The sequence below is a fragment of the Pipra filicauda genome, unplaced genomic scaffold (assembly GCF_003945595.2).
Source record: "Pipra filicauda isolate LSUMZ 115617 unplaced genomic scaffold, ASM394559v2 scaffold183_size1465899_pilon, whole genome shotgun sequence".
NCBI classification, from domain to species: Eukaryota; Metazoa; Chordata; class Aves; order Passeriformes; family Pipridae; genus Pipra; species Pipra filicauda.
This window is the reverse complement of record NW_024104291.1, coordinates 1,371,475-1,387,655: the sequence shown is the minus strand read 5'-3', so window position 1 is coordinate 1,387,655 and position 16,181 is coordinate 1,371,475. Positions and strand designations below refer to the sequence as shown.

Here is a 16,181-nt window from a genome sequence, read left to right as displayed (position 1 = left end):
AGTTAATAAATGAGGAAAGTATTTCCCTCAAAGAGATGTTGAAATTTAACCTGAGGATCTCTAGCTGCGAGTGGATTGTAAAATGTGTTGTATTAGCTAACAAAGATGCAGGCTTGAAAGGCTTGATACAAATTTCGAGTTTGAGAAATTATTTGGAGCTCTCAGTTGGTCACTGATAAATAATATGGCAGCGTTTTACTATGTTATTACTTGTGTTAGACTTTTACCTTTTTGTGTTAGACTTATCTTTTTTTGTTTATGTATGTTCCTTCTTGTGTAGTTGCCAGGTAGAAAGCTGGTGTCCTCCCCTGTCTCTCCCAGTATTACCCCACATGAGGATCCTTCCCAGCAGTTCCTACATCAGAGTCTGGAGAGGGTTTACAACCTGCAGCACCTCGACCCTCAGGGCATACAGGAGCTGCTGGAATTTACCATCCGGTAAGATTGCAAGCCAACCTGTTTATGAGAGGATGGCTTAGGATTTCCAGTTTTTCTGACACAGATTCTCTGCTTCTGCATATGTACTTTGATGTCAAGCACTTAACTTGAGCCTTCTTCTAGAGAGTGTTGTGATTAAAGACTTCTTCTAGAGACTGTTGTGAGCCGCCTTCTAGAGACTGTGTGTGGCCTATTTAAATTAAAATGATGGTCTCAGGTCTGGCACTACCCCAGTGTGTGTTTTGGGGTGGCATCTTTTCAGAGCATGAGATAAGAGTCAGGTAAGGGTGTTCTTCTTGGACTACTCACTTGTGGTTAAAATAAACTCTCAGTTTTTATAGGGTCATCAGCTGATGGGGGTACTGGGATCCTGGAGGTCCCCCTTCTCTGTGCTCCCTATTTTGTCTCTCCCAGGCTACCAGGGGTCACCCTTCTCTGGGCTCCCTGTTTCAAGGTCTGCAGTACCCAAGAGGATGACAGCCTTGTGTGTCATTCTTAGTTTTGTGTCCCTATAAGAGTCCCTCGTTTTGATCGTATTATTTGTAATGTACATGCATGAGGGTTTTTTGTCTTGTTTTTGTGAGGGGAGAGAGCTTGTCCCCTTTGGTCTTCTATTTTCCAGGTCCTGTGGCCTTTCATTCTGCAGGAGAGAACCTGCTTCTGGTGCTTTGTTGGATTCTCATTGCCAGTCCCACTTACAAAGTACTGCAGCATTCTTCATCAGTTGCAAATTAGAGAGTTTTTCTTGGAATAAGCACTGTTACTGCATGCTGCTGTCTGCTGCTGTATAGATAAGGGTGTGTGGTATTGCTTCTTGGTGTGTATTACATTGCCTCTTGCATTTCATCTCTAGACTGATTTATACAAACAAAACACTTGAAAAGGATCCTTTCAGTGTGATTCCTCTGCTTGAAAAGAGGAAAAGAGCCTTATTTTGAGAGAGAGAAAAACAATCCAAAATACTTTGTTTGGAATATGGAATTCCAAAAACATGTTATTCTTTTTCTTCCTCCAAAATAGCTGCCTTTTCTTCTGTGGGTAGCTGTGAATCCCTTGCACACCCATCTGCAGCAGAGAATAAACAGTGAAAACCCAGCTATGGAAACTGTATGGTTTGTCCTCAGCTGTTTTGCAGCTACTGTGCACCACCTAAAATATGGTCTCAGAGCATTTAATGCACTAAACACTTGAAACAGGTGATCTCTTGGCAGAGCATTCAGAGTTTTACAGGCATGGGATTAGGAACCTTGCAGGCTGTGACTGTTTTCGATTTTTGAGTTGATGGAAATTATTGTCTTGGCTTTTTTCCTGCTGGGATTGCCCCCCATGAAACCATACTAAACCAGCTGCTGTTTTCTGTCCTTAAGAGAAGGGAGGATTTGGACAAAAACAAAATAAAAATGTTAATGGTTATTCTGTAGAGAGCAAGAGTTCCCTGCACCAACAATTTGGTTGCTGAGAGAAGAGACATAAAAACAGCTCACAGCAGTGGATTCTGCCATGGGACTTAACTCCCTCCTCCTTTATCATTATTGTCATCCAAGGAAATAACACAGACCTTGTGGAGCTGGTGTCTACTTGGGACTTACAGTTTCAGCTGCAGAGCCTGGAGGGGGAATGCCAGTTCTGCAGTGTGGGTAGAAATGTAAGACATTTCATTTGCTTTTCAGCAAATCCGTCTTTGTGGTTTGGTTTCTCCATCTATACAACAGGAATTTTTTTTGTCTTGTAGGGATGTCGAAATCTGTTTAAAATTTGTAAGGAAATAGAATTAGTGGAATTGGGAACTGTAGAAGACTGGAAAATGGAATATCTTCCTAGCTGTTAGCTGAGAGATGACATCCTGTTCCCCGTTCGTGTGTTGTGATGGATTATGACATGGGACTTAAGCACCCAGGAGCTTCCTCTTCATTCTGCTCTCTGGAAAAAGATGAAATGGGGTTGCTTTGTAAGGCTGAGGCTGGCTTGACTGTTGTTGCATTGGAGGAGAGCACAACCCCTGACTACAGGAAAGACATTGAGGTGCTGGAATGTGCCCAGAGCAGGGCCATGGAGCTGGGAAGGGTGTGGAGAACAAGTCTGATGAGGAGCGGCTGAGGGAGCTGAGGTTGTTTAGCCTGGAGAAAAAGAGGCTCGGGGGGACCTTCTTGCTACAACTCCCTGAAAGGAGGTTGTAGCCAGGTGGGGGTTGGTCTGTTCTTCTGAGTAACAAGCAAGAGGACAAGAGTTAATGGCCTCAAGTTGTGCCAGGGAGGTTTAGATTGGATATTAGGGAAAATTTCTTCATGGAAGGGATTGTCAAGCTCTGAAACAGGCTGCCTGAGGAAGTGGTGGCGTCACCATGCCAGCAGGGATTTAAAAGATGTGTAGATGTGGCACTTGGGGGCATGGTTTAGTGGTGGGCTTGGCAGTACTGGGTTAATGGTTGGACATGATGATCTTAGAGGTCTTTTCCAACATAAATGATTCTATGGTTCTCTGCTTAGGAGAGATTTTCTTTGGCTGCATATTATACAGATAATCTCATGCCTTTTGTGAATGTCTCAGGGTTCAGCAACCTTCTGGTTTGGCAGAGCCAAAGTTTCAGAATTGCATCCTAAATGCAAAGATAAATCTAAGATAAACAAAAGGAAACAATCATCTGAAAAAACATACTTTAATAACACAGTAGGAAACACGGAAGTAAAGTGACAATCTTAGACTTTGGAGCAAAGCAAAATGCAAAGAACAGAGACAGTGAAACCGCATCATCCAGCCTGTTTTCATTTCTGTAACAAAAATCAGTTTTGTTCTCTTAAAGCACACTCTTGATTTTAAACCATGCCTAACAGTAGAGAACTAAAGCCTTTTTGGGTTCCATTAGCTGACACTTTTTTTTTTCTATCAAGTTAAAAGCTGCTGTATGATTTACAAGAAATACCAGACATAACACACCATATAGTTGGGCAAATATCGGTACATCAGATTCCAGCTTGGCTTGAAAAGGCAGCCCTATTTCAGATACCCTTGGTTGGGTGAGCCTGACACATTCCAAACAACCTTTCCTAGCCAACATGAATAGTTTGATTTCCCAGCAGTGTAACACAAATCGGTCGTTAGCTGCTGTGGAAGGCTGAAGTGTTTTAAGTGAAATCTGGAACTGCCACGCTCTATGGTTCCCACGGGGCTGCAGAGTAATGTGGCTGACAGACTTAGTGCTTCCACTGCTCTGTTGGTGTCAGCCTCCTGGAAGAATGGACATGCCAAGTCCCAAGGTGCAAACTGGTTTGTAGTGTGTGTTTTGCTACTGTTTCTGGTGCTCTTTCTAATAAAAGCGGGAGGTAAGAATAGCTGGTTTCATTGTCGCTGTGTTCTGAGTGTGTTTAGATTAAACTGTTCACTCTCTCAGTGTTATTTTTTCTTTTTATTTTTTCACATGCTTCAGTGATCTTCAGAGGCTTGGAGAACTGCAGTCAGAACTGGCAGGGATGGCAGATTTCACTGCAACTTACCTTCAGTGTCAGCTGCTCCTCATCAAGGTTTGACTTCATCTGGGTTTTCGGGCTGTTCCTCAAAAGTGCCCCCAGTCCATCACAGTGGTGCGCTTTTGCGTTTTGACGTTCGTGCGGAAAACTGATGTACGATGAAAGCACAGGTTCCGTGCATTTCTGCTAATCCTGCTTCCCTCCTGTAGCACATAATTTATGCAGTACCTTATGCCAGTGCAGATCTCTGCTGCTGTACCTAAGGGTTATGTTGGTCCATGTGTATTTTGTCTGTGCAGAGTTTATTATCTGACAGAAATCACAATGAGAGCAATTATTCTGTAGCCTTTTTGTTATGAGAGTAACTTTTCCCTGCTAGTGGTCACTGGAATGTTTTTTGCTAAAGTGCTGCTGTGAGTGGAGTTTTCATTAGACAATGATTTGCAGACAGCTTTTTTGACACCACTGCCAAGGAGTTCTTAAGAATTGATTGAGCAAAATATCAGTCATGCTTTCCTTTACAATGTTGCAATGATTATCTCTCTGGTATTAGCAGGTGAAGTGGTTACTTCAACACCCTGGCAGCAGCCCTTTTCAAAAGCCCCTTTTCGAAGTCAGCTTCTTGCTGTAAACAGGAACTAGTTTTTTTGATTCATAGAAAAGCTTGGGTTGGAAGGGACCATCTAGTTCTAAGCCCCTGCCATGTCAGGGATTCCACATCATCAGGTTGCTCAGGGCTATCAGCTGGCAGTAGTATTTAAGTTAGTCTCCTGGCATTCTTTAATGTTTGACTGTAGCTTATACATATGTAAAGCAAGAACTAAAGCAAGCAACAAACAGGTTTCCAGAAGGGACTCAATAAAAGCTTTGTTATGTAAAACGAGGGAGGGGTTTTAGTTGCTTTGCTAAATGCATAGCTGCCAGTTGGGAGGTCTGGTGGCAGGCCTCAAGTCCTTGGAATATGTTTATCACCTAAAGAAGGTATTTTAGATGAGCAGTTCAGTACAATCCCAGCTGAATCCAAAATGAAACGTGCTGTCCAGGCAGAGGACCAGCATTTGGAGATGGCTTTGTTCCCTTCTCCAGGGTTTGACTGGACTGAACCAGATGCTTTTTGTATCTGGCAGAGGAGTGCTCTGTTTGGAGGAAGGGGGTAAAAGCTGCATCAGCCGATCTTGGCTTGAGTTGTAGAACAGTCAATAGATCCGTGATGCAGAGGAGTCAGTAATGTGCATGGAATGAAAAGTAACTCGTAATACCATGGAATCACAGAATGGTTTGGGTTGGAAAGGACCTTGAGGATCATCTAATTCTAGCCCCTCTGCCACAGGCAGGGACACCTTCCACTGATATGATATGATTAGAAATTCTGATGCTGCAGAGAGAATCCAAATGTCAGAGCAACCCTTTTCACTACATTTCTTTCCCGTTGCTTCTTTCCTTGGTAGAAAAAAAGCTGTGGGGGGAAAAAGTATTTTCATTTCCCAGCTTCTCAAGGCTCAAAGGGTTCCAGACCTTTAAAGGCTCTACACACCCTGTGATTTTGGGGGTAGTTAACTGGGATTCTGGGACCAGCCTGGGTGAAGGATATAAAGCTTGAGCTTTGGCTCCAATTTTCTTCTTGTCATCGTTTTATGGTTTTCTTCTTGTAGGCCTTGCAGGAGAAGCTATGGAATGTGGCAGCTCCTCTGTACCTGAAACAGAATGCATTAGCATCTGCTGCAGCAAAACAGGTGAGGTGGAAGCAGCAGAGTCTGCATGGAGGCAAATCCTTGGGTATGAGTCCTTCCTTGGCCATGCAACAGTAATACACTTCTGTCCTTCCACTGCTATAGTCTGTCCAAGTAAATCTTAGCTCCCCAAAACTGGAGTAATTTCTCTTATCTTCAAAAGATGAATGGTGAGGAAGGGAGGTTCATGAGAACTGTAAAAAGGCAAGCATTTCAGCCATCTTCCAGAAGAGCAAGAAAGACCAAGCAAATGGTGAGCTGCTTGTCCTCACCTCATAAGGAGAGGCTGAGGTCAAGCCTAGAGAAGGGTGGGTTTACTACTGTCTACCCCTGTCTCATTGTAGGATACAGATGAGACAGAGCCAGACTGCTCTGGACAAGGGGCAGTGGGCAAATGATGAGAAATGTCAATTAAATGTAAAGGGAAAATTTACTGTAAGGATGGTTAAATAGTGTAATAGGTTGCCCAAGGAGATGGGGGGAATCTCTGTCCCTGGAAGTGTTTGTAGTTTTATGTGTCTCTGCGTATTGGAATTTAATTAGACCTGCTCTGAGCAGGGGACCAGCCTAGATGACCTCTGGAGGTCCCACCCAGTCTGAGTTACTCTGATTCTGTGATGTATAGATGATCTGATCCTGCAAAAACTGAAGCTAAGCCCTAAGAAAAAGAAGCAAGCAAGCTATTAAATAATCTGGAAACAAATCTAGGGTAAAAGCAAGTTCATGGATCTGCTGGGAAACTCTACTGACATTTTGAGTCTTCAGGTAATTAAGATGTAATAGGCAGGTACCACTGTGTGTCAAAGCCTTCTCTGCTGTTGATGAGTAGAAACAAAAGACTTCCAGCTTTTGAAATCTTTTCTGATTAAACTGTCTGTCTTGGGTGCCCTTTTCAGTTGCATGTGAACCCCCTGGGAAGTTTTATCTATTGTGATGGTAAATGTAGATCACTTCCCATCAATGCAAGGTGAGGGAATATTTCCTGTTAGATAACTTGCAAGTTCTTGGCTTGTGTACAGTCATACTGAACTCAACTGTATTAATTTGAGCACTTCCTCTTGTCTATTTAAGCCCATCTATTCAACAGATAAAATATGATGAGTAAAACTGTGCAATGTCCTGTCTAAGCTTCTAACTACATATCTAAAGTAACCCAAGGTGATACTTATCTTGTGATAGTTCCCATCTTCAGCTGCAGTACATGAAGTGTTGTAGAATGTAAAGTTGTTTGCAGGAGAACTTGTCAGATCTGGCTCCAGAAATGTAAACCTGAGCGGGACCATTGAGGTTGCTCTGTTGAGCTGCTCACGTTTGCATTCCAGAGTAACCAGTGAGACTCACTGAGTGCTTTACACCTAGAAATTTAAAATGCAGTATCAAAAGATAGACTGCTGGTGGAGGGAGTGTTTGATTCCAGGCCAAGTTTCATGAATTGTTTCTTTAATATAGCCAAGATAACCTTTTAGTATGAGGTACCACTTTACACCATGAAGAATTTCACCAAAAGAATGAGACTCATGTATTAATGTTTTTCTTGATACGAGGGAAAATACCAGACTGTGGTCGTGCTTGTACCAGAGTTTAGCAGTCTGATGGTTTTTTATCCCTGTGGTGTCTGTCTGACAGATCTTGGAAGAAACCTACAAAATGGAGTTCATGTACAGTGGAGTGGAAAGTAGACAAGTGGTCATTATTCACCACATGAGACTGCAAGCAAAGGCCTTGCAGCTTATTGTGACTGCACGTACCACTAGAGGGTAAGGATGACCTGGTCAAAGGGTCTTCTTAGGGTTAGCTGTAAGCTTAGTTTCCTTGAGCTTTGTTTAAAAAAACAGCAAGGGTAAATTAGACACAAAACATGACGACATGCCAATAACCATTTGCTAAAGTAATTCAGGGTGAAGAACCTTCTTTTGCCTTTGGTATAACTGGACAGTGACACAATCATAAATTAAATGACAATATTAGGAAGATGAGTTTTGGGGGTTGAGTTCTCTCAGCAGTGAGCATATAAATAGGTTAAAAATGTTGTAGAATTGATACTTGGAACCTATTTAAATGAGAAAAAGTCAGGTATCAGAATAATGCACTAATCATGTTTGCTTCATTAAGTATTAGTTGCTGAATTTTTAGCATCAGAAAAGCATCGTCTTCTTGACTGATCTGCAGCTAATGTGTGTGTGACTCAGACACAAACTGCTCCTGTGCATGCTTGGTTTAGGTACACAGGAGGCTGTGAGCGGTTCGTTTTGGCTGCTGAAAATGAAGTGGCACATGGGTTTTGATGGCTGTAGAATTAGAACTGCATTTGGTGAAATTAGAGCAAAGTAGTTGGTGTCCTAAATAGTTTGCTTTGTTTTGAGTTTTTTTGCCATCAATTTACTGTGTTACCACAGAGGTCCATAATATACTTGCCTTTTAACCTCTTGTTTTATAGTTGGAAATATTTTCTAACAGTGGTTTTGGGAACTTAATTAGTGCCTTATGCAAAAAGGTTTTTCTGTGAGAGGGGGGATATAGATGTGAGGAACACTTTTCTGGCCTAGAAATTTTAAGATCTTTCTGGGTTTAGGAGCTTTAATGGGTTTCCAAATCACTTAAATGCTTATAGCCACAGAGCAGTTTTTCTTTCTTTAAAACTAAACCAAGGAATATTATTTTCATTACAGAGTTGAACCCCTTTTTGGGATGTGTGAAAAATTTCTACAAGAAGTGGATTCCTTCCAGAGGTGACAAACTCCATTGCTTCTTCACTTTATGTTAGAAAGTTCTATCACCATTGTCAACAGGGGATATTCTGTTTGTTTTTCATCTCTTTGCATCTGCCTTCCCTGCTGTCCTACATTGGGAATTATCATGGGATAATAATAAAGCAAGAAGAAGCTTTGTAGTTGAAATACTTAACATCAGGATATTATGCTGGTACTTCAGGAACATGAATTAATTTTTTATAGAAAACCTGATTTTTTTTCTTGTATTTATAAGGATTTATCTACCTTAAGTGGATGCTGTTGTGATACATACTTCAATTTCATTTGTTACTCTGTTTTCGAGAGTCCTGATGCACTTTGACCTTTCACGGATTAATAAAAAACCTGATTACTCTTGACATACTCTACATGTAGCAGTAAGTCAGACAAGAATTCTGCAGTATCTTTCCTGGCCCTGTCTACTACTTTTGCCACCTCTTATTAGTCACCTTTACTTTCAGGGAGAATAAATGTATTAATTGTCAATTTTCATGAATAGATCGATTCTAGTGGAAGGTGTCCTGCCCATGGCAAGGGAGTTGGAACTAGATGATCTTTTAGGTCCCTTCCAACCCAAACTATTCTGTGGTTCTGTGATTCTATGAAATAGTGATGAGTTCTGCTGATCCTGAGACTTGATGCAAGGAAAAGATGTAAAGCAAATGAACAGTTCTGTTTTTCAGCTATCAAATGAGATAGACATTAGCGTATGGGTGAATTCAGTCCCCTTTTCTCATCAGTTAACTAGCCACAACTGCCAAGCATATGGAATACAAATAAATGTGAATTTTATCGGAAATAAGATTTTGCTCAGGATACCTGCATCTCTAGACTACCTATCCAAGTCCCTTCTGAGTCATAAAATCATAGAATCACAGAATGGTTTGTGTTGGAAGAGACAATAAAGATAATCTGAGTCCAACTCCCTTGCCATGGGCAGGGACACCTTCCCCTAGACCAGATTGCTCCGAGCCCCATCCAGCCTGGCCTTGAACACTTCAGGAATAGGGCATCCACAGCTTTTCTGGGCAACCTGTTCCAGTGCCTCACCCCCCTCACAGTGAAGAATTTCCTCCTAAAATCTGATCTAAATCTCTCCTCTTGTAGTTTAAAATGATTCTCCCTTGTCCTGTCAGTGTCTGCCTGTGTAAAAAGTTATTCTCCCTCTTCTTTTTAAGTCCCCTCCAAGTACTGAAAATTTGCAATGAAGTCTCCTCAGAGCCTTCTCTTCTCCAGGCTGAACAATGCCAACTCTCTCAGCCTGTCTCCGTAGCAGAGATGCTCCAGTTCTCTGAGAATTTTTGTGGCCTCCTCTGAAGTTGCTCCAGTGGGTCCATGTCCCTCTTACGTTGGGGGCCCCAGAGCTGGACAAAGTAGTCCAAGTGGGGTCTCATGAGGGCAAAGTAGTGGGGGAGAATCACCTATTTCAACCTGCTGGCCACACCACATAGCCCTTGATGTCAGTTTGAGCACACAGCACGGTCCCAACACAATTAGCCAAAATAATTTCTCGTATATGTGAGATGCACGTCACAAGAGGAATGTATGTGTCTAATTCTGTCATTATAACAAAATGTAAGGATTAAGTAGCTAGACTGAAAATAACAGTACTGTAGAAAAAGTTGAAAAAAAGTATTTGATTTTTAATTTATTCCTATCACAGATGTTTCATCTCTGAGCTCCCACATATGCAAGGCAGTTTTGTAGATAAATTGCTGGACTTAATGCCCAGACTTGTGACGTCTAAGCCTTCAGAAGTGGTCAAGATTCTTCAGACAACACTGCGACAAAGTACCTTCCTCCACCTTCCTCTTCCAGAGCAGGTTGGTTTAACACAGAGAATTAGAATGCAATATCCTTGTGGACTGTCACAGCATCTGACTAGTTCCTAATATACCATGAAGTTTTTAGAATTCAGGTTCTTGGTCAGTTACAAGTGTTATTTCTTCAAAGGCTTCATCTTCTTACTCAGCACTACTGATAAAATTATGCAAAACTTAACAATTCGTGGCAGTATCTAAAAATTGCAAGGTTCATGCACTGCTCTGTTAAGGACAGCAGTAATTACATATTTTTCTTTCCTCTTCCCCTACCTCCTTTTTTTTGCCAATCACTTTGCCCCTAACAGCTCCATAGAGCTACTGCAAATATCATTGAGCCTACTGGTGAATCTGATAATCCCCTGAGGTTTACATCGGGGTTGGTTGTGGCACTGGATGTTGATGCAACTCTGGAACATGTGCAAGATCCCCAAGGAACTGTTAAAGTTCAGGTAAGAAGTCACTTGACATAAATGCAAACAAGATTGTGTCTTGGGGGGAGTTTCTTTAAGGATGACAATTGTTTTAAATTGCAAATAATTATGTGCTTTATTAGTAACAATGTTGGATTCCTGTGTTTTGACCACATGTTCAGAAACTGGCTTGTCTACAGGGTGCTCAGGTGACTTGGGTGCAGTTCCTGAGAGGTTGCTCTGAGTACTTTGATGTCATTGTGTGCTTCCACGTGCACTGGGCATGTTCCAGACATGAACACAAACAAATGCTGGTGAACTTCCAGCTGATGTAGTGGGAGAAGGAGGAGCAAAAGATGCTGTTCCAAACAGCACAGAAATATGCAGGCTCTAGTCTGTCTGTATTCCAGCTTTTCTCCCTGCTGCTGAATCACTAGTTTCAAATGCAGCTGAGGAGGTAGGCATGGTAATATCTAAGTAAAACATGCAACGTCACCACATAACAAAGGGATTAAAACCTCAGTTATGATGCAGAGGAAGAAGCTGATGTCAATGTGGGTTTTTTTCCCCCTGTGCTGTGGTTCTGAATGGCTGGCATGTGGCTGTTCTGTCATGGCTCCAAGCTAAAACCCACGTCCTTGCCTTCCCAACTCAAACAGAAACTACCTAAGTAGTCCACATGGTGAGATCCCCAGTACAATTGTCATTCAGTTGTTTCTTTTTTTTTTCGTTAGGTGTTGTATCCAGATGGACAAGCACAGCTAATCCATCCTAAACCAGCTGATTTCCGAAATCCTGGCCCTGGAAGGCACAGACTGATAACTCAGGTTTACCTCTCACACACAGCCTGGACAGGTAATGTAAATGATTCAAGTTCCTGTGTTTGTGTGGCTGCACTCTTCTAAGACAGGAGCGTGTCTTGCTTCATCCCGCTCCCTGGCACATAAGATGTACATGCCCACAGTCTTGGGGGCTCTGAGGATCCTAGAGTCTAAGCTGTGGTTGATGCTGCCATTAGTGTTGATCAGGTTTGTGCTCTCACAGTCTTTGAGCAGTTATGTCTCCCTGGTTGACAGGGCATTGCTGCTCCAGAGATGACTGGAGGGGCTGCTCTCTTGGGAGAGTCCTGAGAGCCTTTGCACAGCCATGTTCAAGGTGAGTTCACCTGTTTCTGTGCAGAGCAGGATCAGCTGCAGGAGCCAGGTCTGCATCCTCCTGTAAAGGCAAGGAGTCATGGTAAACTGACTCCTTGGAATTAATTGTTTCGGATCTGACATGTATTTGAGCATGGCAGAGAACCTTTGGAACTGTATGTACACAGCAGTACAATTGCACTGCTGATTAAACTTTCGCCCTTTTAATGCCCTAAAAACCCACCCTTTAGCTCTGATGAAATATGTGACTCCAACATTCATGTTCAGTCTCAGTTGTCGTTCACACTCCCTCATGGAAGCACTTCAGTAATTGCCTTGTGGACTTGAAACAAAAGCAGAGTATTTCATTCACAGCTCCCTTTGTCCTGCCTTTGTTTAATCTCTTCACGTTTATTCAAATGGAGGGGGGGTCTCTGAGTGGTTTTTTTTCTGAGCAGTTTTTAATTGCATTTGGTGATCTTTTTTTTTTAAACCAACAGAATTTTATTTATTGCCATGTTCCCTCACATACTCCTTTTTATATAGCACTGCCATGGTGTACTTACTCATCCTACTGTCTTTTGTTTTGTTTTGGAAAAGAAAACATGGTATTGTTTCTTTGACTGGAAGTATCTGTGTTCAAAGGTTGATCCTGTACCAGAAAGAGCTGAATGAAGTCCTTATTTCTACTTCTGCAGCATCCACTGGAAGGGCATTTTACGTGTGGCCCTAAGGGATTCTGTTCTGGTGTCTCCTCTAGCCATTTTTTTAATTATTAACTTTGACACAGGCACTTAAGCATATAAAACAGGGGGAGGACACTGAGCTGGGAGGGGCTCAGGAAACAGGGTCAGAATTCAAAGTGGAGAAATTGCCTTAATTCAAGACAATGAAACTCGTTAAAGGCCAGTAGAAAGGGTGTGCTTTCCTAAGCACAGGAGAACGCCCAGGTGCAAAGCGTGGGTTAACTGCCAGGGTGTAGAGCAGAAGTGACAGAGGTGACTGCAAGCTGCACATAACAGAAGAGTTGGTGGTGTGAAAGGTGAGCTCAGGGAGGTGTTTGCTGAACTGTGGGGTAGCTGTGAAAGAGGGTAATTTCTTGTGTTCTGTCTGGTGCTGATGATGTCTCGGCTGGAGTTCCACTGCATGTGACTGAAAATCCTGTGGGTTTCAGTAGTTTCATTAACGTATTCCTGTTGTAGGTTATCCCTGGTATACAGTTAAGCCCTGCAAACCACGTGGTGCTCACTCCCCAGTGGGACAGGGAAGAGAATCAGAAGGGCAACATGAGAAAACTCATGGGTATTACACTAATCAGCAATAGCTACAAGATCCCTATGCTGTTGACACCATTTTGGTCACAAATCCAAAACATGTCACCATGCAAGCTTCTATAAAGAAAAATTAACTTTATCCCAGCCAAAACTAGTACAAGTCCATCAAGAAAACCTAAAAGAATCTCTTTTTCAGTCTAGAAAGGAAAATTTTGTTGGGCATGTTAAGTCCAGCAGGCTGCTGAGAGTAATACTGTGTGGACTAAAATCCCGATTTGGTTGTGACCACTGTGAGAAGAGTAAAGTGAAATCATCCTATGTACAGGATTAGGAATATCTGCCTAGCTGCACTTGCTGAAAGAGGGAGAGGCTGTCTTGCAGTGCAAAAGCCTCCAACAGAAGAGAATCTTCAAGTTATCTCCTGTGCCACAAGTCTTATCAGATGTCATCTGGATTGATCCTGCCATAAATCCAGTGAGCAGGCCCTGCAAGTTCTGTGGGGATTTTAATGATTTTATTATTTGGTTGGAGTTACAAATTGCAACTTTTAAAAATAACTTAAAAGTAAGTTAGTGGTGAGATTTTTTAAGTGATGGCAAAGAAGGCCGGGGAACCTGAAACAGTACTTAGTTTTGCTGTGCCAAAAGTAATGGCAAAGTTGTGTTTTCAGACACCAGACTGGATTCTGGGCAGACCAGAATGGCTCTGTACTTACCCAGCATATGTGGTATAAAATCCATTCAGTGTTGGTTTGCTGTGCAATGACAGTCATGTTTGGGTTGTTCTGTTCTTTTTCTCTGCAGAGCCATGCCAGATTGAAGTGAGGTTGCTACTGGCTTACAATTCCAACAGGAGCAAGGCATCTGCTAGAATTCCTAAATCTACCTGGAGTGAGAGCTTGGAGACTCTCCCGCCATCTGAAAATGGCATAGAGGGGACCATACCATTCAGCAAACCTGTCAAGGTGTATATCATGCCCAAACCTGCCAGGCGGTGAAGTCTATTGCTAAAAGAAACCTATTTATGGGATTGCTAGGTTGGGTTACAAGAAAACAAGATGCTCTGTCCAAGAGAGCAAACCAAGCCAAAACAGACATCAAAATAAAGTTGCTGAAGAACAGTTGGTCTCCTCAGCAGCAGAGTTATTCAGCTAGTTAAGAGTGATTTCAAGAAAATGCAGGTCTTTTTACATTAACTTAACAAAAACAGGACAGTTCTCAATCAGCATTGCAGTAGTAATTTCACTGGGCCATATCTTCAGTTTTTATGTATCAAAAATTTCTCTCCAAGGCCTGTACGTTTTCTGCTATGTATTTACTATGTAAATGCTTGGGCACAGAAATCAACGTTATTTTTACAGTACTCTTAAGTGAAGCTGAGGAGTTCAGGGGTTTGTGGGGGTTTGTTTGTTTGGATTTGGTCTTTTTTGTTTGTTTGTTTTGTGGAGGTTTTTTGTTTTGGTTTGGTTTGGTTTTTAGTGTCTAAAACTTGCATTTGTGCACTGGTACCTAATTTCTTAGTAAAAAAGCATATTCTAAAGTACTATTGTTCTTACATGGGAACTGCACCTCTGAGGGAAATTGCCACTTGCCATAGGCTAAATCTGGAGCTGGTTTACATCTTCTACAGCTGTACTGAAGCTCGTACAGCTTTGGGGAGGGCACGGGTTGTTCATGGTGCAGGAGGAGAAAGAACCTGTTCGTGCCAGCAGCAGAACTTCAGTCAGCAGGACATGGAATTTAGCTGAGTTACAGGAACAGAGCAGTTTGTTATGGCTTTTGTTCGTTTATGTGAAATGGAGTAGAACAATCTCCATACCTGAGATGTAACCCAGCTCTCCTATTGCACATTTGTACATCTTGAGGAACAACGTGATCAAGTACCAGTTGGAAAATTCCTAATGACATTGCACTAAGCTTTACAGGATCTGTTTCCATTGGCCTGAACCAATACTTAGCAGGATGAGAAAAATCTACGTTTTTCAACTCAGCAGTACTTTTGGCACTCAAAGGCTTTCTGATCAGCTGAAGTAGCTGAACATGCTCTCAATTAAGCAGCAGTCAAGCAACTTGTCAGTGTTCCCTTCTGGAGGTGAGCTGGGACTACGGAGGAACAAGAACTTAGTTAAAACGTGCTCCATCTGGCATTCCTGTCGGGAAGTGTGTCTGTGCATCACTTCTGTGTGCCAGGCTTAGTGGACTGAGGAACCTCCTATGATTTGTAGCAATCCTTTGGTATGATTTTCTAGGAGGACTTAATGTGTGAAACATTCTAGTGCAGCAGCCAAATGCTACCTGTGTTCATAAATCAGTTGGGGTTTTGTTTTTTTTTTTAAAGATGTATTTTTAGCAAGTAAACAAAGCCGTGAAGAAATACTTTCCAGTTATGCAGAGATTAGTGTAAATAATAACCCCTTATGTGCTTTCCTGCAATAAAATTGGAAAACTCGTGCTATTCTGTTTCCTCTTTATTATATGACTGAACATGGATGCCTGCATGGTACTTGGCTAATACAGTTACTGCACATTTTTTGTGATTTTAATTTTTTAGCACTGACGTTGTGGCGCAAAGGCTCATAGCCATTAAACTTTGCTGCTGCTTTAGATATTCTTGAATTAAATATCCTTTCTTAGTGCTTCTGCTCTTACAAACTGGTTTTTGGTGTTTCACCTTTGGGGCGCTGTTTTGAAAATCTTCTGCACCTCTGACAGGTGAGTTGTTATTGTCTGACTTGACTTTGGCATCCTCAGTTCAGTTCCCGGCAGGCAGGGTTGATGTATCTCTGTGTCTGGGCGGATGCTTTACGAGTTGAGTGAGCTCATTACGGACTTTTTTTTTTCTTCCTCTCATTTTTGCACTTCACGAGTATTTCTGCAGTTTGTCATCCCAGTAAAGTTTCTAATTTAAATGGTGTCCATATGCTCCAGGCCATAATGGATGCTGCGGTAGGCACAGCACATATTTTCAATATCAGAATTTTGGCATCTTTCTCTCTTTTTCTAAGCACTGGATCAAATTTCTACCATTTTTCCCCCTCATGCTGTCCTTGAGCTCCTTCCATGCAACGTATTAGGCAAAGATCAATTGCCTTCTGTATTACCAACGGGAATCCAATACTGAAGGGCTGTGGAAAAGAGCTGCTGTCAATCCCTTCTCCAC

The 16,181-nt window shown here is 42.1% G+C and overlaps 1 protein-coding gene across 2 annotated transcripts in view; it reads left to right on the top strand.

The window, feature by feature from the left end:
- The window catches only part of INTS4 (integrator complex subunit 4), a 33,585-nt gene extending 18,115 nt beyond the window's left edge, over window positions 1–15,470 (top strand). For both annotated transcript variants that reach the window (XM_027741087.2, XM_027741086.2), the window contains exons 15-23: window positions 281–438; window positions 3,863–3,956; window positions 5,555–5,635; window positions 7,259–7,389; window positions 8,302–8,361; window positions 10,046–10,205; window positions 10,511–10,654; window positions 11,350–11,470; window positions 13,826–15,470. In XM_027741087.2, coding sequence (XP_027596888.1) covers window positions 281–438; window positions 3,863–3,956; window positions 5,555–5,635; window positions 7,259–7,389; window positions 8,302–8,361; window positions 10,046–10,205; window positions 10,511–10,654; window positions 11,350–11,470; window positions 13,826–14,019 — 1,143 coding nt within the window. In that variant the 3' untranslated portion in view covers window positions 14,020–15,470. The remainder of the gene's footprint in view (window positions 1–280; window positions 439–3,862; window positions 3,957–5,554; window positions 5,636–7,258; window positions 7,390–8,301; window positions 8,362–10,045; window positions 10,206–10,510; window positions 10,655–11,349; window positions 11,471–13,825) is intronic.
- Window positions 15,471–16,181: the final 711 nt, after the last annotated feature.